The 21,080-nt window shown below is 38.9% G+C and overlaps 1 protein-coding gene and 1 non-coding gene across 2 annotated transcripts in view; one reads left to right on the top strand and one right to left on the bottom strand.

Moving 5' to 3' along the window:
- Nubpl (nucleotide binding protein like) overlaps positions 1 to 21,080 on the bottom strand; it is a 230,493-nt gene that overhangs the window by 58,961 nt on the left and 150,452 nt on the right. Inside the window, exon 7 of the mRNA XM_004661857.2 lies at positions 11,417 to 11,510. Within this exon, the coding sequence (XP_004661914.2) occupies positions 11,417 to 11,510 (94 nt within the window). The remainder of the gene's footprint in view (positions 1 to 11,416; positions 11,511 to 21,080) is intronic.
- Positions 20,467 to 20,573, top strand: LOC123462474. Its single transcript, XR_006638296.1, has one exon. It is a non-coding gene; the product is annotated as a U6 spliceosomal RNA (small nuclear RNA).

The following is a 21,080-nucleotide window of genomic DNA, read 5'->3' as shown; positions in this document are numbered from 1 at the left end:
AGCAAAAATACAGAATCAACTTCTGCTGACCTATTAAAAAAATATGTCTCCTGTTAAATATCTGGCCAGTTAGGTCAGTTGGTTAGTGTGGTGGTAATTAATAATGTCAAATGTATTTATAATTTTTATTTAAAATAAAGTGCATAGGCTTTGATCAGGTATTTCATCACTGGTATTAGTTATCAGCTTAAGTAAAATATGATTTATCTATCACAACTGTACTCATAGGCTGTTTCAATATATACCTACTTCTTGGATGAATCACTATTTTGAATGCTATGCTTCCTTCCAACCATTTAGGAATTGACTATGGACAAAATAATGGTTATGTTTTAGTAGTATGAACATTAATTGCCTCTGAAATAAACTTGACAAGCCAGGTGTGATGGATCATGCTTGTAATTGCAGCACTCAGAGAGAGGCAGGGGGATTACCACAGTTTGAAGCTACTTTGGTCTACACAGTGAATTTCCTGTTAGCTAGGACTACAAAGTGAGACCTTGTTTCAAAAGCAAAACAATGAATGAATGAGAACTAAGGGAGGGAGGGAAGAAGGAAAGCTAGTGGATACAAACGGAATTAAGAATTTGTCAAACTAATTATAATTGGAAACTATAGTATTTCGGTGTTACCAACGGGACAGAACATATGTACTATGGAAGTTTAAAAATTCAGCCTACGGGAGACAGAAGTCATCAGTGGTGACAACAGTGGACACTGAAAGCATATGGATATGTATCTACTATTTGGGGATCAGATTATTTTTTTTTGTATGCCAGACTCAACAGGCTTCCCGTCACTTTACCTTATTAGTACCACAAAGAATTAACCAGGACCACCCTGGCTACATTCCTTAAGGAACCAGTGGAGACAGGTGAAGGCTTCACAGATTCTAGTGTATGGGATGGAATCAGATAGTTATGTTAAGCACACAAGTTCTCTCCATTCCTTATTCCACTCCTTCCTTTCTCCTCCTTCATCTCTGCCCCCTTCCCCCTTTCCTTTTCTAATGCCTCTAGTAAAGTTAAGTAAAATTCTTGCTTCTTTCTAGTCTAGAGTCCACGCACATGCTCCACATGTCTCCTGTGCATGGCTCCACAACACAGAAAACTTAAGCTTTTCTATGTGGGTCTGTCCATGCACATGTAGCTCAACCTACCCAACACTGAAGTAACAACTATCAAAGGTTGTTTAACAACAGAACACATTCCATTATAATATATATTTATATGTAGAATATATTATACATTCCACAAAACTTGTTGTTTCTTTTTTGATGGGGGGGGGGGGGGAGAAAGAACTGGCATACTAGGGCCTCCAGCCACTGTAATTGAAATAAAGACATGTGCACCATCTTGGGCACATGTGTGACCTTGGGCACTTGTATCACCCTGTGGGGCCTGGAGAGTTAAACATCAGTCCTTAGGCTTTGTAGGCAAGCACCTTAACCACTAAGCCATCTCTCCAGGCCCCACAAAACATTTTTTAAACAGTCTCACTCTTTAGATCATGTTAGCCTTGAATTCATGATCATTCTACCTCAGTTTCCCAACTGCTGGGATCACAGGCACATACACTGCCTTTTGATTGTTTGCTCACTTTTATGGTACTGAGGATATCACCCAAGGCTTTGGACATGCTAAGCAATCTCTACCACTGAATTACATCCTCAGTCTTCATATTCCTCTTTATACTCATTTTATTTTTCTCAAAAAGAAACATGAGAAAGAAAAACTATTACTCTCTGGGGACCGTAACTTTTGTTAACCAGGTATGCCTCAAAAAAGAACAGGGAATAAGCCTTCACATGAAAAAAATTTTGATCCATACCCAAATAATGTAATGCTAATTTTTCAGATCAAAACCAAACTTCTATCAACCAGATACAAAAGCTTTTTGGATTAAAGAACTTGTACTTTTTTGGGGGCTGGAGAAATGGCTTAGTGGTTAAGTGCTTGCCTGTGAAGCCTAGGGACCCCGGTTCGAGGCTTGATTCCCCAGGACCCACGTTTTCCAGATGCACAAGGGGGCGCATGTGTCTGGAGTTCATTTTCAGCAGCTGGAGGCCCTGGCATGCCCATTCTCTCTCTATCTGCCTCTTTCTCTCTGTGTCACTCTCAAATAAATAAAATAAACAAAAAAAAACTTTTAAAGAACTTGTACTTGTTCTAGTGTTTAATGGATTTTAAAGTAGTTTTTAATATGAACTTGATTACAAGTTGGTTATTACACATTTCACTGAACTTTAAGACATTAGGAATTTTAACTATCTAGTTAATTAGAAATTCCCAGAAATTCTTAAATAATAAAACTGAATAAACCTTTGCAAAAGTTTCCTCTATACAAATTCAGGCAAATGGCCAACAAGAAGGAGCTCAAGGAATCCAGACATCACATGGTTGGGTTGGATTGTGATTCTGAAAACTGGCCATGTAAAAATTGTCTGAGGATGCTTTTGAAACATGGGCCTGCAGAAGTGACTTTTTCACTGGCAGGACAAAATACCCAACCAGAAGCAGACTATAGGAGAAAGGGTTTATTTTGACTATTTCAATTGGATATCTATCATGGCAGAAATAGGTATGCAGAGGCATATCTTCACACTAGCCAGAATGAAGTAGAAAGGCCCAAAAGTGCCAAGCAGGGCTGGACTATAACCACAAGTTCTACCCCAGCAACACACCTCATCTAGCAAGCTCCATCTCCTAAGGACTCCATGACCTTCCAAAACAGCATCACCAACTAGGGAATAAATATCCATCACATAAATCTATGGGAAGCATTATACATTTAAACTACCTCAGGGCCATTTCATGTGATAGTCCAGAAATTTATTAATTATCAAGCTATTTCATTAAATTGATAATGGATATACTATAACTTCTTCTTGTACATATGTTCAGCTAAATACAATTAACACTAATAAGTTTTGTTTCTTCTTAAATTTAGTTTGCAAATACTGTTGTTCAGTAGTCAGTGATGTAATATTAAATTTTAGAAACTTGATTCCAACTTAACAAGGATTGTCATTTCAGACTGATATCTCAGAAACAAGCTGGGCATACAGCTCAGTGGTAGAAGGCTTGCCTCACATTCAAAGGCCTGAAGTTCAATCCCTAGTACTATGAACAGGAAAAAGTCCTAAAAGACAAAATCCGAGAACAGTTTCTAGTTGTTACTAGTTGGTTACAATGTGTTAAATAAACTGAATTTATTCTGGAAATGTTTATAATGCAATGGAAACAGTAACTGTCTATATCATGCATTCTTACTAAGATATCTGGGATGGGTAATTTTCACTGCCTACTTAACTAGATTTGGAATCACCATGGAAACATGCCTCTGTGTCTTTGAGGGTATTTCCAGAGAAGTTTAGCTGAAGAGGGAAGACTCACTTTGCCTGTAGGTACACCATCCCATGGGCTGGGAGTCCCAGACTGAATAAAAAGGGGTGGGCTCAAGAGATGGCTTAGCAGTTAAACCACTTGCCTGCAAAGCCAAAGGACCCAGATTTGATTCCCCAGGACCCACGTAAGCCAGATGCACAAGGGGGCACATGCATCTGGAGTTCATTTGCAGTGGCTGGAGGCTTTGGCATGCCCATTCTCTCTCCCTCTCTCCCCCTGCCCATTTCTCTCTCTCAAATAAATTAAAAAAAAAAAAAAAAAAGGAAAAGCCAGCTGAGCACCAACATTCACCCCTCTGCTTCTGGACAGACATGCTCCTGTCATCATGCAGCTCCTGCCATGACGGACTGTATCTCCTCACATTTGTGAGTCAAAATAAGCCTTGTCTTCCTTGAGTTGCTTTTGTCAGGTTTTTATTAGAGCAACGAGAAAAGTAAATAAAACAGTATCCATTAAGTATACTTCTACCCCAAAGAAAAATGTCCAAAATTGACTGTATCCTCTAACAGGGGGTCTCGGTGTCCCATGATGCAACGTACAGGTTCTTTGTGTCTCAAACAACAAATTGGATGAGACAGGGAGTAGTTGTAGTAAAAGTATGATTTAAAAGTGAGCACAAAAGCATAGAATATACTCTACAAGGCAGGAGTGGGCTCAAGTAAACACATTGCTTAAGAGTTCCAAGTTCCTTTTATGAATTGAGGTGGAAGGAAAGCTGATCCCCCTGGGCAGGAATGGGTTGGATCCATACCCTGACTGACAGATGAACTGTTATGTAACTTTGAACAGTGTGCTAGTATGCAGGCTCTATAGCCCAGAATTTAAAGTCTATGTATGCCTCATGTGGTAGTTAGAATATATGGCCCCACAGATTCAGATGTTGTATTAAGATTAAGCTTGCAAACTTGAGTGTCCAGTGGGCAGAGTCCTGTAGGTAAGAGGTGTGTCACTAGGGGCGTATCTTTTGGGCCAACTCTACCAGGTGTGTAAAGAGCAGTCTGGAGCTTGGGCTGTCTGTGCCTGTTGGTGTTTGCTTTCTGTTTGATGATGTCTCTCTGCCTGGGTCTAGGAAATGAGCCAACTTTTGTGTACTGATGGTATTCTCCTGGAATTTGTAAGTCTGAAATAAATCTTTTTGTCTCATAAGTTGTTTCCTCTGTTAAACACCTGGTTGGTGTTTTTCCAGCAACGAGAAGCTGACTACAACACTCCATCATGCATATATGACATGGTAAGTAGAAGATTTTCTTGTCCAGTCACTTCAAGAGCAGATTGGCCTTCACTGAACCTCTTTTTTTTTTTTTTCCGCTGAACCTCTTTTGTCTTCTACTAGGACATATCTATCAGAGCACAAATCGCCCATAGGAGGAGGGGTGTTGCTGGTCTCCCTAGAGGGACAGAGCAGACAAGGAGAGGTGCCTTGGGGCTACCCAGCTAGCTTCATGCTTGTCTGCCTCAACTTCTTATGGAAACCAATAAAAATTTAATATGTATGACAACTAGGAAAAGCAATGACTTAAATCTTCTATCTTGAAGGTGCATACATGTTGTTAGCTTACAGCTTGAGGTTACTATACATTCTAAAATTGTAGAGAAAGCAGAATTAAAATTCAAAATGGAAAAGTATTTTTCTTAGGCTTTTCAATAATTTTTCAAAAGGTTAGTATTTGCTATCCTTAAAGACTTACTCTTGTTAATTTGAAAATAATTAAGAAAGGAATGATAATTGTTAAAAATAAAATATCTTATTTGATTTACCTAAGTGAAATCACTATGTTCTTTTGACTTTCAATGAATAAATAAATAATAGATAATTAAGGAACTATTTCAAGTAATGGTTATAGACATCCACTTACTGAACATAGCAGCAATAATTTTCTAATTCACCAGTCCCAAATAGGTTTTCATATTACAAAAACCACTGTTTAAATTGGCAAAGTGTTACCACAAAAAAGAAAACTTAAGCCATAGAAACTGCTGATAGAGGTGAGAAATGCCAGTGTAAATATGCATAGCTTTTTATCAAGAATTTTTGATGAGTCACTATGAATTTACACACGGCGGCACTGAGCAAACACCTTTCATAAGCAACACATGCTTTTTACTTTAAGCAGTGACTGAAATATTAAAGTGGCTTATTTTAAATTTCCTACCTTCATCTCATTTAGTGAAAGAGAGGCAAAGCCTTCTTCTATCTACAGAGTCCAGACAGGAAGGGTCCCAGACAGGAAGAATGGACATCACCTCTTTATCATAATATAACACCAGGCTGTTGACGTAGTTGTTCATGGGCGCACAGATATTCTGCATACTAACTAACTGTCTATGCTAACATACACAGCAGCCCCTGCTGTTCAGGAGACAAGAAATCAAAACGGCACCCACAAGAGGACTGTCGGGCTATTTTCTGTGCCACTTCTACCATGCCTTTAAATTACAAAGAATCAGGACCACGGCTCCCTTGCAGCCTCTCAATTTTGCCCCTTTTGTTAAAGAACAATATCAAAAAGTTTCACTTCTATACCAATCTTTACTTAATCTTTTCTTGAACTTTGAGAAATTCAAAGAATGTCATCATTTTTTTTTCCTTCTAATCTTATCCAATCAAAGTAAACTCTTACATCTGTAACTCCCTGGTACACAAAACTTACATCAGCGTTCACATACAACATAAATATTCTATTCATGAGTTCAATGACATGAAGAGAAGCTATTCTACTTGCTGTACTAACTCCTTCTGTCAGTCTCTCTGTAGATCCCTTCTCCACCCTGGTCAGCACCTGCCTGACCTTTGCTTTAATTTTTTTGTTTGTTTGTTTCTTTGAGGTAGGGTTTCACTCTAGTCCAGGCTGACCTGGAATTCACTATGTAGTCTCAGGTTGGCCTCGAACTCATGGTAATCCTCCTACCTCTGCCTCCTGAGTGCTGGGATTAAAGGTGTCCAAGGTGTGCGCCACCACATCCTGCCCTGCCTGACCTTTGTATTATCTGTGTTTCCTTGCCTTCAGGGCCCAAATGTTATCTGCCAGTAGGAAGTGCCACCTGGACATGACATGAGACTGGGAGGAGAGAGGATGAACTACTACTCCCTACCGCACAAGATACCCCTCCTGCTTCCGGTGGTTCTGCGAATGGCTATGGCTTCCATCAGGCAATCGAACTGCAGACACATGTGCCACCTGGTGCGCATGTATGATCTTGTGTTTGTGTCACCTTTGTGCATCTGGCTTAACATGGGAATGTGGAGGCTTTTCAGGCAAGCACCTTAGCTTCAAAGCCATCTCTCCAGCCCAGAATTCTTTTTAAGATGTGTCATCTGCTTCCTGCTAGGACCCTGACTAATGTAGCACTTTACATCACTATGACTCTCCAGTCCCTAGGGAAAATAGGCTTCACATACTTTATCTGAAGCATTTACTCATTGCTTATTCCAAGAGTTAAATCATATTAAGTCAGAGAACATCAGTGCATACAAAGGGTAAAAGAAAAATCTATTAGAATTTGAATACTAGAACACAGCATATGTTTTCAAAACCTTCAAGGAAATTATAACATCTCTCAAAGAAACATTATCTTTCTTTATGGAAAAGAAACTAGCAATCAGTAAATCCTAGGCATGCATCAGTCTACATTTAGAAGCAAAACAAAACACAGAAGTCAACCTCAGAATCTATTCAGTAGATTCAGTATTTTATTAGGTACCTGTATTATTGCTGTGACCAAATACCTGACAAGAAGCAACAAAACAAAGGAAGGGCTTGTTTTGTCTTATAGTTTGGGAGTAGAGGGGGGAAGGCATGGTGGCAGGAGTGTAAGGTGCCTGGTCACATTGCATCTGCAGTTACAAAGCACAGAGATGAATGCTGGTGTTCCGCTCACTTTCTTCTTCTTACATGGCCAGAACTCCAGCCCATGGATGGTGCTGTACACATTCAGGGTGAGTATCCTTTCTTCAATTAAGCCATTCTGGAAATACCTCAGAGGCAGCCTTAGAGGTGGTATTTCATGGAGATTCTAAATCCAGTCAAGTTGACAATTAAGACTAACCACCATAAATAAATAAAACTAGAAAACCATATTACCAACAATAACAAAGTAAGAAAAATAATCAAGCTAGCACTACAACTCTGCCTATCTTCATGGCAAGTTCAAACAGACAAGATCATGGTAAGTTACTTCTCATCCCTTATCCTATCTCTTTTCCCTTCCACAATTACTACATATAGGTATGTTTTTGGTCTATACTTATAGTACATAATGATTTAGTAATCTATATAAACTGGAATTTAAATCATTAGCCACTAATACTGCTGTCAACTATTGGTTGTTGCTATACAATGCTTTTAACACAAATAAGACAACAATTTTTTTCTGTAAAATTCTTTCTTATAATGAGCTTGTCATCCACTCATGGAATATACAGAGAGTTGCTAATTAACATTCAGAGAAAGGATCTTTTTGCTTGTACAGGTCTGACTTTATGAATTTTCCAAAAATGTCTATTTCGAAGTATAAATCACTTAATTTTATTCTCAATGTGGCTTAAAGAAATGCAAAGTTGATATAAAGTCTTTTTCTAATTCACAATATTTCATTAACACCTGTGTCAGTTACCTTTTTTGTCACTGTGGCAAAATGCTTGAGGAAAAACAACTAACAGCAGGAAAGATTTGTTTTGGTTCATGGTTTCAAAGGTGTTAGTCTGTGGTCACTTGATCTGGCTATCTTTGGGCCATGGTGAGGCAGAATAATATAGTAGAGAAAGGGGACAGAACAAAGAGCCACTAGCTGGGGACTAAGCCGTTAACGTACGAGCTTCTGTAAAGAACATTTCATATACAAATCACATACCATCACCAATATACACCTTCTTAAAGTATTTAAGTAATTTCTACAAAGATACTATGCCTTAAATACAGTTTCTACGTGCTCTCCTTTGATCCCTGTAATTATATGGCACAGGCAGGTGCTCACAGGTAAGGACAGCATCAGAGAGGTAGTGAGCACCTTGATAGGCACTGCTGCAAGTAAGAAAGAGAACTTCTTGTCTTACACTAAAGCAATGCTAGTGAATCTCATGGCAAGTTAATACAGAGCCTCAGTGTAACTGAAGAGCCAGTCCCTACCCCTACATGAAAAGAGAGGGAATGCTAAACAGTATCAACTGGCCACTAGGATATTATTTTGACCTAAAATATTTTTCCCTCTGAGAGGAAGTAAGATAAAATATATGTTTAAAAGAAATGTTTCCTTGACTTTGGGGGATGGCTCAGTGGGTCAGAGTGCTTGCTGTGCAAGCACTAGGACCTGAGTTCGATAACTAACAACCATGTACAAAGCTGTGCCTGGCCATGTACATCTGTAGCCCCAGCACTGGGTGTGTGAAGACAGGAGGATCGCTGGAGTTTCCTAGTCAGCCACTCTATAATCAAAGCATGGCAGCTCTAGGTTCAGTGAGAGGCTCTGTCTCAGGGAAATAAGGCACAGGGCAACAGAAAAGGATGTCCAATGTCCCCCTCTGCACATATGTGCATGGGGGATGTAATCTGTACACACACCACATGCAAACTTATGCATAAGAAGGCACCTGGGCAAAAGCAGTCAAGATGTGAGTGGTGAGGAAGCAAAGGATAAGTTAGCAAGATGGTAAGAAAAGTAAGAGGACAGAAATCTTTTCACAAAAGTAGTAATAACTAGTCAGCCTTGTCATGCATTCAGTCAATATTAATTGCATAATTAATTACATAAGCTATCATCCAAGGTACTCTAAGAGACACTAAGTTGAATAGAAAAGAAGATCTGACATTCAAGCATATTATAGTCAAGTTGGAGAGACACACCAATAAAACACTCACTGATATTTCCTGAGTAGTTGCAGAAAGGCAGTGAAATACAAAGACAAATGAAAGGAACACAGGAAGCAGAAGTATGGTAGAGAGACAGTGCAGGTGTGCGGGCTTGGAAAGAAGAACATCTGAGCATGCAATAATAAAATGGCATATGAATTCAAAAGAGGGAGAAATACTTCCTCTAGCTGAGAGTTGAAGAAGATGCAGGATTTGGACATGCACTGGTTGGGGAGGAAAGGCAGTCTGAACAGGGGTCAAATGTGGGTAAAGACAGATTCAAGAAAGCAAAGGAGTGGGTAGCAGGAGGCAGGGAGAACAGAGAGGTCTTTGGAGGTAGAATTTCACATTATGTGATGGAGCTTAGCAGGAGGGAATAGGAGGTTCCATTATAGGGGCCCTCAAATAGGAGTCTAAAGAGCACATACAATTTATGAGAGTTGAAACACAAGAAAAAGAGAACATAGAGCAACTTAAGAGTTCTATAGTCAGTGATTAAAAGACAAGGAAGGGCTGGAGAGATAGCTTAGTGGTCAAGCTCTTGCCTGTGAAGCCTAAGAATCCCGGTTTGAGGCTCGATTCCCCAGGACCCATGTTAGCCTGATGCACAAGGGGGTACATGCATCTAGAGTTCATTTGCAGTGGCTGGAGGCCTTGGGGCGCCCATTCTCTATCTGCCTCTTTCTCTGTCACTTTCAAATAAATAAATCAAAATGAACAACAACAACAAAAAGGCAAGGAAAAGTTGTCATAACTGCAGAATAGATAAACAAGGACAAACGACTGACAAACTGGCCCAGATTATGTGACCTGATAAAAGTAAGGATTCCGCCAGACCAGAATTCTTTGCTAGGAGCCATTCCCTCTCTTTGATGTTCAAGGTAACAATGTGGGGTAGGGAAAGTTCAATTCCAGAATTGAGTCAATTCTCGTATCTTCTTTGATATGTTAGCAAGAAAATGACATTGGCCTGAATAAAACCAAATCTCAACTAAACTTTGAATGAACATATACATATTTTAACAAATGTATGCATAAACAATCCTGTGTACCTCCTCCCCAACTCTCCTGGACATCCTTTTTTTTTTTTAAATTATTTGTATGTCAGTGTCTGTCTGTGTGTAGATGCACACACACCAGGGACCCTTGCCACTACAAAGGAATACTAGACGCTTAGACCACTTTTTGTGTCTGGTTTGTATGAGTAGCTTGGAGATTGAAACCCAGTTAGCAGGTTTTACAAGCAAGTACCTTCAATCACTGAGCCATTCAGCCATCCTTTCTAGCAGGATATTTTTTGTTTGCTATTTCCTCTCTCCTCCTCTCCCTTTTCTTTACTCTCCCACTGACAATTGAACCCGGAACTATTTGTGTCCAAAGTATAAATTCTACCAGCCTTGTCACTTTAAATCATGGAATTCATATATAGCCACTATAGAAACTTAGTCTTTTCTCTATGAATGTTAATGCTGACATACCCACAATAAATATAGTAATGCTAGCTGTTGCAGAGAGAGCTAGGTGTGGTATGACAGAGCAGCACAAAGATAATACAGGTCTTCAAAGAATCACCGAGCTCTACTAACAGCAGAAAGAAGCCCCTTCTAGATGCCTTCACATTTTTCCTGGAATGTGTGAGTTGAAGATGCCTAGAGTAGTCTCTAGGGACTGCAAACTCTTACTCCATATAGTAAACACCAATATGCTTCATGGAGATTAGCTTAATGTCAGCCTATGTGGGGCTGCTAGATGATAGATTAAGGCTGAACTCAGATACTCCATGAGTCAGACACACATTACCAAATAGCCAAGTGTCTGAATATTTACTCTTACTTGGTTTCAATCACTATTGCTGGAATCTTGTCAAAGCATACTACTGCTAATAAGAGTTATGCAGCAGTCAACACAGCTGAGCAGCCATGTTCGAAGTATACATAAGCACTACTGCTTTTCTTGAACACAGCTTCACATCACCACCTTACTTCTCAGAGTGGCCTTAGTTTTCATAAATGCACTCATTCATCCTCAAAGTTCAATTTGATTCTGATCTCTGATAAATTCATAAATAGTCTTTAAGACATAAAACCTTGCCTATCACATAGTTTTTCTGCACAGCAACAGCAACACATCAAAGAAAGCCCAAATTAAACTTTTAGGACTTACCTGAAATGGGAATATTCTGTGAAACCGATAACTGCACATCTCCCGTTCCTGGTGGCATGTCAACAACTAAATAGTCCAGTTGACCCCAGTCTACCTAAAGACCAAGATGACATAAATAACATCATAGTATAACAATTCCAATGAATGGGGATATAAGCAAGATTAATGTATTAACAACATATCTAAAATGATAACCGTCACTTGAGTTATCTCTAGGCACCAAGTACTGTGATGTGGGCAAGAATGCATGGTGAGTTAGTGACAGACACTGCCTGTAATGGGCCTTATCTGAAAGATGACTGGTCCATATACACACACACTAATGACAAACCCATTTCAAAGTGGTCTTCTAGTCAGGAGAAATCATTTGTGTTGACCTCAGCCCATAATCTGTCTAAGAAGGTCTTAGCGTTTTGCCCCATAGAGTTTTTACTTATTTCATTGTTTGCTTTGGAATAGTATTTCCTATGACAATTTTTTTTGTTTTTCTTCTGTGAAAAATAACACACAATAATGAAAACCAATACTTGATAATGGGAAATATGTAAATATGACTAGCATTTCAGAACTATTAACATTTTGACTATTTTTTTTTTACAGAAGTCCATCATCATACCTAGTCCAATTTTTCTTTTAGAGTCTCTGCTCTTTCATAAACACATGCCCTTGACACTGGTCTGTGACACGAAAATAATTAACATAAGTTAATTTATTTTCAACATAGGGTTCTCTGGTTTGAAAAGTAGTTAATTCAAGGTTACTCATAATAACTACCTATGAAGCAATCTCCAGAAAGATAAATTTTATATTGTCAGCACAGAAACTGCTAGCACTGACCAACCCTCAGACTTTTCTGTTCTAAAGAACACCAGGTGATGGGTGCCAACAATTCAGCCTTGTCACTCCCAGACACTTAGGCACATTTATCATGCTATTTCCAATTTCTTACTCCAAGGAACTGAAATAAAAATACTTCACTGTTAAGGCAATTCATCTCAAATGATTCTTAAACTGAATTTAAACTATCTGAAAAAAAAAAAAAAACACACTCTTGCCCAGCACCTTCATGATATATGTGGAAGGCATTTCATAAACGTTTGCTCACTAGCACTGGACTGAACTACAGTCAATAGCTCCTTCCAATTTTATAGTATTCAATAACACTAGTAGTGAAATATACTGACTTCCAAGAAGTTCCAGTTCCCCTGCAAGAAGCCCACCAAAAGCATGGATTTTAGAACAGTAGAGGGTTCTCTAGCTTCTAGTTACTATTTTTCTACTTAAACGTTTTTACTAAGTTGTTGAGATTGAGCTGTGCCCTGCCTCGTTACTCCCTCCACACTGCACAAAGCGGTGGGTTTTCAGACTGTGCTTTGCCCTGAGAGACTCCCTTGCACAGGTAGCTTTTGACTGTATTTGAGGGCGAAGCAGAAGCAGGATGACCCTGCAGCTTGGTGAGTACACAAACAGCACCATCTGTCCTACACACTCATGAGGCCCCGACTGATAAGTAACATACCGAAAAGTAATAAGGATGCCACCGTACAAATTTATCAAAGTAAGTTGGGAATGTACATGGGCATATTAAAATCAAATTAGGAAAACAAGGACCAGACTGAGGAAAGGGCACAACACCCTCGCCAAGACCTCATAAAGAGGACATCTAACACTTTGATAATGACGATCCCACTGACTGGTCATCTGACCACCTGGTGTAAACATGAAGACGCCAACAGGCAGAGAACTCCTAACTGACCCAGGGACTTCAGCTTGGCTTAGTCCCCACTGCTCACATGCCCTGCTCAAATCCAAAATTCCTTTGGACCTGCTGTCCAGTCCTCTGAACCTAGCCCTGCCCTTCACTTCTACAGCCTAAACAGGCTAGCACCTCACTTCAACAGTGACCTGAGGCTCAGCTCAAACCTGCAACTTGTGGCTTCACTCTGCAACAGCCCTCAAGTAGATTAGTTATCTGAACCAGGCCCAATCCTCTCCTGCTATTGCCTCAGTTAGGCCTCTTGGAAACTCCTTGATAGCCTCTTTTAACCCTCTGTAGCCATTCTGAAACTACATGTATACACAAACATAGAAATATCCTCTGTGTGATCAGAAAGTTAAATTAGTAGTTAAAATTGAAATAAAAGAACATGTATTTACCTCAGCTAGAGATCATGACAATTTGGCAAATTGCTGCCAACAAAACTGACACAACGTTTGAATGTATTATTCAATAAATTCTGACACAAATGTTTCTGAAACAGTGTGCTCAGAAGTGTAGAAAAATATATGTGGGACTCTCATCTAGTAAGACGCAGTGGTGGATCCAGATTTTTGGTAGGCTAAAGCACATATGATTTGAATAGTTCTCTCTAACAATAAAAATACAAAATTATAAATGCAAATTAGATACAAAAGCCAATACTAATGATTCTCAAATTACATTTTCATCATAAATTGAAAACATTATCAAATGTGCACTGCACACACCTAACTTGTGAATACAATAGTATAGCAACACAGTACCCAGTACAGAGAGTTAGTTGTTTATCCTTTTGAGGGCCTGGGGAGTTGCTGGTACTTGTTTTCACTGCTAGCATCATGAAATAGAACATGTGTCACTAGCTAGGAAAAAGATCAAGATCCAAATATGGTTTTATGGAATTTGTTTTGCTTTCTCACCACTGCAAAAGCAAAACTACCTTAAGTAAAAGTTGATAACCCAGTGGCCACTGATAATAATCTATCGTGTCCATGTAATGAACGTTCTTACAAAAACACACACACACACACACACAAAAAAAAAAAACCACCTAAAGACAGAACACTAGGGTCTTCAGGGCAGCAGATCACATGAAGGGGCAACAAAAGTGGCCTGCCAGGAGAAAGGACAGAAGCTCCAAGCCCTCCCTCTCACGCTGCACCCTGAAAGACTCCCACCCAGCAGCTCAGCAGCCTCCTCTGCAATATCCTCTAAAATAATGGCAAGTATTCCTCCCTCAACAACTGTTAGGAGCCCTAGCAATGTGAACCCAAGGTGAGGAAGTGGGAACCCCAGGTTATAACCAGACAATCAGAGGCACAGGGTGGCATATGAAATGAGGGCAATGCTATGCTCCTGAGCTTTCACCCTGTGGATCTGACACTGACTCCAGGAACCTGGCCTGATACAATTGTCATAAATTTTGGAGACTGAGAGTAAAGAGGAAAAACTGAATTCAGGGGCTGGAGAGATGGCTTAGCAGTTAAGTGCTTGCCTGTGAAGCCTAAGGACACCGGTTCGAGGCTCGGTTCCCCAGGTCCCACGTTAGCCAAATGCACAAGGGGGCACGCGTCTGGAGTTCGTTTGCAGAGGCTGGAAGCCCTGGCGTGCCCATTCTCTCTCTCTCCCTCTCTCTGTCTTTCTCTCTGTGTCTGTCGCTCTCAAATAAATAAATAAATAAATAATTTTAAAAAACTGAATTCAGTTTTTGTTCATCTCCACAGTTCAATACATACATATGCATTTGTAACCACCATATCACATGGAATTTTCTAGTGCTCTGTATTAAGACATCTAATACTTGAAGGCTATGCTACCAGGAATAATTCTTAAATCTATATTCAAATCTTTTCCTTTCTCTTTTAAAAACCCTATCAAGGAAAATCAGTCCAAAGTAGCATTGGCAAATAAAGATTTTAGGTTAACATGTTTTCTCTAAATACTTTACATTTTATATTCAAAATAATGCTCAATAACATGAGAAAGACTCCATGACAATACCGTCTTTTCTTAGTTTGAGTGGGAAGTAAATTCTATCTTATATTTGAATGTATAAGGTAACTTATCAACACTAATACTTGTTATGGGAGAACTTGAGGTTCTGAAGGGGCAGGATTATTGCTGCCACAGAAGCTGATTTCTGCTTAGCCTGAGGCAGTTCCCACAGGTATGAGAGCATGGCACTCTGGTCCAGGAGACCAGCGTACCCAATGCACTGCATGCTGGGAACAACATAAAGAACCATCCCAGCCAAGCTGATCCTCCCAACCAACAAGTGGAGTTCCATTCTACTTTTAAGTCCCCAAATCAGATGGAGTGAGGCTGATGAACAGGGAAGTGAAAAGTGAGTAGGCCTGACAGGTAAGAAGGGGTGGAATGAAGGTAGCTGGTGTTGGGAGCCTATTATAAGGTTAATAATAGATACTTTGGACATACATTGCTGTGGACATTGCTATCTCTATTTTACAGAGAAGAATACTGCAGACAGGAAAATTTAGGAACATTTCCTAAGCTCATGCTATTGGTGACTGACAGCATAGGGGCTCAGCATTACTACTGGCCAAACCATTGAAAAATTCTGCTAGCAAAAGCTCATGACCTTCACAACAGGAACCTTACTGTATGACTTCAGTATGCGATACATAGACATGCAAAACAGAGCTTGTAGACGCCCTGGAAGATATTGACTTATACAATATGAGTTAGAAGAAATAGTCCTTTCTTTTCATTGTTTCTTTCCAGGTTATTATCCTGATCTCTAACTGCTCTCACACTCTCTCACTGGTGTGCTTGTATTCAGTTCTTACATGAGCCTTTGTGAGTCTTTTGAAGTAGAAAGCTAGGGTCCTGGTAACCATGGAGATCTTGACTATAAGTTTTCTAACTTTGTGATAATGAAGCATAGTTTAGCTTTCAACAGTCTTCCATCAAATTCAAGTTTTGTTTTAAATCAATAAGAATCATTCTACCAAGTTATCTTCAGAAGAAAATTTTGTGGAGTAATTATTTAAAATCAAAGTAAATAGTCTATGAAGACTGAAAACACATGAAATTTAAGAATTTTTTTCAAAAAAAAACATAACTTTTGGAACATATTTTGAAACTTGGTCAGTAGCTTTTATGTTTAAAATGCAAAGACCTAAATTATGTAAAATAAAAATGAACTTTAAGTATGAACTATGCTAGGGAAGCTTTCTGCATTTTAAATTCTGATTTAGGCATTAGTTGCTATGATCATTAAACAATTAACACTGAAAAGAAGTTTGGTGAACAAAAGCCTATGAAACTAGCTGCAACCACACAAAAATTTAATTTCTGCCCAGCAGAAAGATGTCTAGACTGAGAAAAATGGTATATCTAAATTTTTAATTGTGTTTGTGACAAATTATCTACATGATCATTAGGTCAAACAATTAACTTCTCTGGACTTCTATTTTCATAACTGCAAAATAAAGTAGTCTAGATTAGGTGATTACTAAGTTTCTTTTAACTACTTTAAACAATAAAGAATGAGAATGGTCTGTTTGTGTAAATTAACAAAAAACATTTGTTGGGAACTGTTTACAGTAAAATGAATAAAAGGTATTTTTTATCCCCAAACACTAAAATAACAAAATAAATATTTTCAAAAGAAGAAGAAAGCATATACATTATATAAGAACAAAAAAATCTCCAGGCTACTTGGTATATTTAAGAAATTTATTCTATAGAATGATCATATTTCCATTTGAAAGCTTTGCTAAACTTTACAAAGAAATGAGATTTAAATTCAAACAGAGCCATAATCTACTTTGACTGCCATTCTAAAAGACCATATTGTTTCTCACATCTACGGCCTGAGTAATATCAGCACAAAAGGAAACAAGATGCATTCCTGACTCGTTAAGGAGACTGTCTACACCTTCCCAGAAGAGGAGAAGGGAGGGGAGGGGCTCAATCGCAGTCCTTGAAGGTTGCAAGGTCTAACCTAATCTTCTAGCAGATATGGACATGCATGGCAGGCATATACTCAACCCATTCTCATTCTCACCAACTTTGGGTCACAGGAAGGGATAATAATTTTGTCCTATTCTCATCAACTTTGAATCACAGAAAGGCTAGAATAACTTGTTTTATTTTTTACTTTTCCTACACAGGATTTGTTTATTTTGATCTACTTTATTACTGATGCTACAAAACATTGTCTTTTGATCTGTCTTTAGTTATTAAGGAGACTACTTGTGAGATGACTTCTCTTTTTTAAGTGTAAAAATCTACTAATATACAAGGATTTTCTTCAAAGTACAGAAATATACTTGAAAAAAATTTAAGGGTTACAACTGTAGAATAATTAAAAACAATAACCACTATACTACCAGCAAAGGTTCAGAGACAAGTAGGGGAAGTGTGTGGGGGTGTTAATATATTTAGCAGAAGTTAGAAATCAGGGTTTATTAGTAATGTACCATTTCAACTGCTTAACCGTTCCATTCTTCTGTTTTTTCATCTTATAGTGGCTCCAACAGAGAATTTTAGAGTTAGAAATTATCTCAAGAAATGATCTTCTTTAATGCCTTTCTTTTTATAGATAAGCTGGAACTCAGAAGTCAGGAGATTTGTCCAAGAATTATCCTGAAAAATTAGGAGCAATAAAAAAATTCTTGTATGCTTTATAGAGTTTTATTTAAAGAGAAAATGAGATTATGGATTTGAAAAAAAAATCCAACAGATAATCAAGTAGTGCTACTACAACAAAAAACTATTAAAAGAAAGTTTACCATACAATGCATATTAAAATTTATCTCAATGAGCATTTGGTAGGTTCATTCTCATAAATGAGTATCAAGAAAATATCTGCCTATATTTTAAGGTTCCATTCCAAAATCATCCCCACAATAATTTTCAGAATATTTCTTCCATTTGCTTAGATAGATTAAAGCAGTATTAAATGTTCCTTTGAAAATTAAAGGCAAATTTCTGTAAAGTAAAACTAAGCATGAAAATATGTGGCCTGAATGCAACAAAAAGATGCAAATAACTAAAAATAAGGGCTAAGAATTAAGTATAAAAGGATTCACAGCTGTTTTCAGAATATGTTAAATTCCTACATTTTGGCTACACATATTTTGATCCTGTTAAGTAGACTTGCCATCTACAAAGCTAAAGGGAAAAGAGCTAAGTTTGCTATCCTAAGTGTCATCAGGCAAAAACTAAATAATGCCACAGCACTTACTTGTAACTACTTTTAATACCAAAGACTGAGAATCAATAAGAATTGCAAGTATGAGAATTGACATGGAGATGCTAAGACAAAGAGGTACATCAGCCTGAGAATTGAGGAGAAAAACAAACACATAAAACAACTCAATTCCTACATCACCAACAAGTATGTTAGAACTTCCAAAACTATATAATTACCTCTGAATACCCAAAACATTGAAGAAACCCAAGATTATGAAATTGCAAAGAAATTAGATAATGGATGAATTTTATACAACTCATTAAAAAACAATTTAGTACACAGCTGTTCTGTCATTCGCATTTAAGTACACTGGTCATTATGCCAAGCTTGCTTGATCACAATAATTTTGGAACTGATAAGCAAGCGAATGTGGCCAACTATGGAGAAGTTGTTCCTGCCTCAACAGGTATCTGGAATTCATACATATCTGATATTACAGATCACACAGTAATATGCACAGAAAGCCATTTTATAAGCTAACAGAGCGTAAACGCTGATTGTTACAGAGCCTAGCCAAGATCAGAACTCACACCAACACTGACATGCTCTAGATACAGAGGACCCAGAAATCAGTGCCTGCCTCACAGAGGCACAGCAGGAGAGCAAGAAGACAACCAACAATCAGTTAGGAGATCGCATGTACAGCTGGTGCAAGCTCTCTCAGGTTGCTATCAATAAAAACTAGAAATTCCACTACTACATAGAGTATCAGTGTATCTTTCTGAAACAAAAATAATGCCAAAGAGCAGTAAGACTTGTATGCAAATTTTCCCTGATCAACCTCATCTCTAGTGGTGCATACGTACTAGAGTTGACATGTAAGCCATGACACAAAACAGAAGAAAAAGAATTGGACAATAGGATTCTACCAAGCTTTTGTGCCACTCAGAAATTAATTGGGGGTGGGGAGAGGGAGTCAAAGATGAGGAATTTAAAGAGCCCAGTGATCACCTGAGGCAACTCTCAAAGATGGGTGAATGTTGGGAATGTCTTCAAGTTCAGTTGTAAAGAGAGACTTGAAATCCAGAAACTTTGGTTGGGGGGGGGTGAGGAGGACAAAGGTCAAGAAAAAAAATGCCCAAGTACCACAAACAGGGCAGTCTAGTATGCACAAGAGGAACGGTGTGGGGAAACACTGCCAGCCAGCACAGGCCTCAGTACCATGCCAGGTGCAGCCTCCACAGACTGGCACTGGGGACTTTGCTCTTCCTCCCAAAATATTACTCAGGGACAGTGTCAGGTAGCCACCTTGATCAAGAAAGGTCTTTTGGGACCTTGTAGCTTTGGAACTAAAAGCTGTCTCTGGGAAGCCATAGGATGCCACACACTGATAAATGAGAGTTAGTCTCAAGAACTAGTTGGGTTCGAGGTAGATCTTAAAACATCTATAGAGATCCTGGAAGGGGTCAGCTGGACTGTGACACAGAAGGGAAGGAAGGTCACCAGGGAGCTGTTGAGAGGGGTTCCCTGGGAGGACTTGTAGAGCTGCTGCAGCACCCCTGGCAGCCCCCACCCCACCACAAGTCATTACAGTACATGCCAGAGACCTAAATATGCCCCGTGACAGCTCTGCTCTAGGAGTATGCAGAGCAAAAACTAGAATCAAATGCTGCAGGTAGAGATCATGCATTCCACCCCATCCTGCACAACTATGTGCAAAGCACTCTTCCCTAGGCCAGAAACACAGAATGAGGAAGGAGAAAGGGTGACCTACAAGTTTATGGTTTCTCTGAAGAGTGCTTCACAGAAAATGGAAAGGACAAGTCGAGAAATTTTACTTTTGCCCACACAATCAACCTGCCTGGTGGAAAGAAACTAGATACTTTGTTCATTAAAGCTTTGTGTGTGTGTGGGGGGGGGGGGGGCTGGAGAGTTGGCTGAACAGTTATGGTGCTTGCCTTTGAAGATCCAGGTTTGATTCTCCAGGAACCACTTAAGCCAGATGCACAATGTGGCGCATACATCTCAAGTTCACTTGCAGTGGCTGGGGGCCCTGGAACACCCATTCTCTCTATCTGCCTCTTTCTCTGTCACTCTCAAATCAATAATTTTTTTAAAAAAGCTTTGTTAGTGCTCATTTTGGCAGCACATATACAAAAACTGGAACAATACAGAGTAGATTAGCATGGCCCCTGTGCATGGATGACACGCAAATTCATGAAGTGTTCCATATTAAAAATAAAAACACTTTTTGGGTTATAACTGTATGGTTTTACACACATACACACACACACATACACACTTTTCTTTTCTTTATTTATTTGACAGAGAAAGAGGGGTAGAGAGAGAATGGGTGCATCAGGGCCTCCAGCCACTGCAAATGAACTCTAGATGCATGTGCCCCATTATATATCTGGCTAACGTGGGTCCTGGGTAATCAAACCTGGGTCCTTTGGCTTTGCAGGCAATCACCTTAATCGTTTTCTTTTATTTATTAATCGTTTTATTTATTAATTGTTTTCTTTTATTTATTCCTGGCTTTTCTTCCTCACTTTAAAAAATATTTTTTTTATTTATTTATTTGCAACCAGAGAGAGAGAGAGAGAGAGAGAATGAATGAGAATGTGCACATCAGTGCCTCTAGCCACTATAAATGAACTCCAGATGCACGCACCACTTTGTGCATCTGGCTTTACATGGGTACTGAGGAATCAAATCTAGTTCTTCAGGCATTGCAGGTAAGT

This window comes from Jaculus jaculus, chromosome 7, assembly GCF_020740685.1.
Source record: "Jaculus jaculus isolate mJacJac1 chromosome 7, mJacJac1.mat.Y.cur, whole genome shotgun sequence".
Taxonomy (NCBI): Eukaryota; Metazoa; Chordata; class Mammalia; order Rodentia; family Dipodidae; genus Jaculus; species Jaculus jaculus.
The sequence above is the reverse complement of the archived record's forward strand: the minus strand, read 5'-3'. Positions and strand labels throughout refer to the sequence as shown.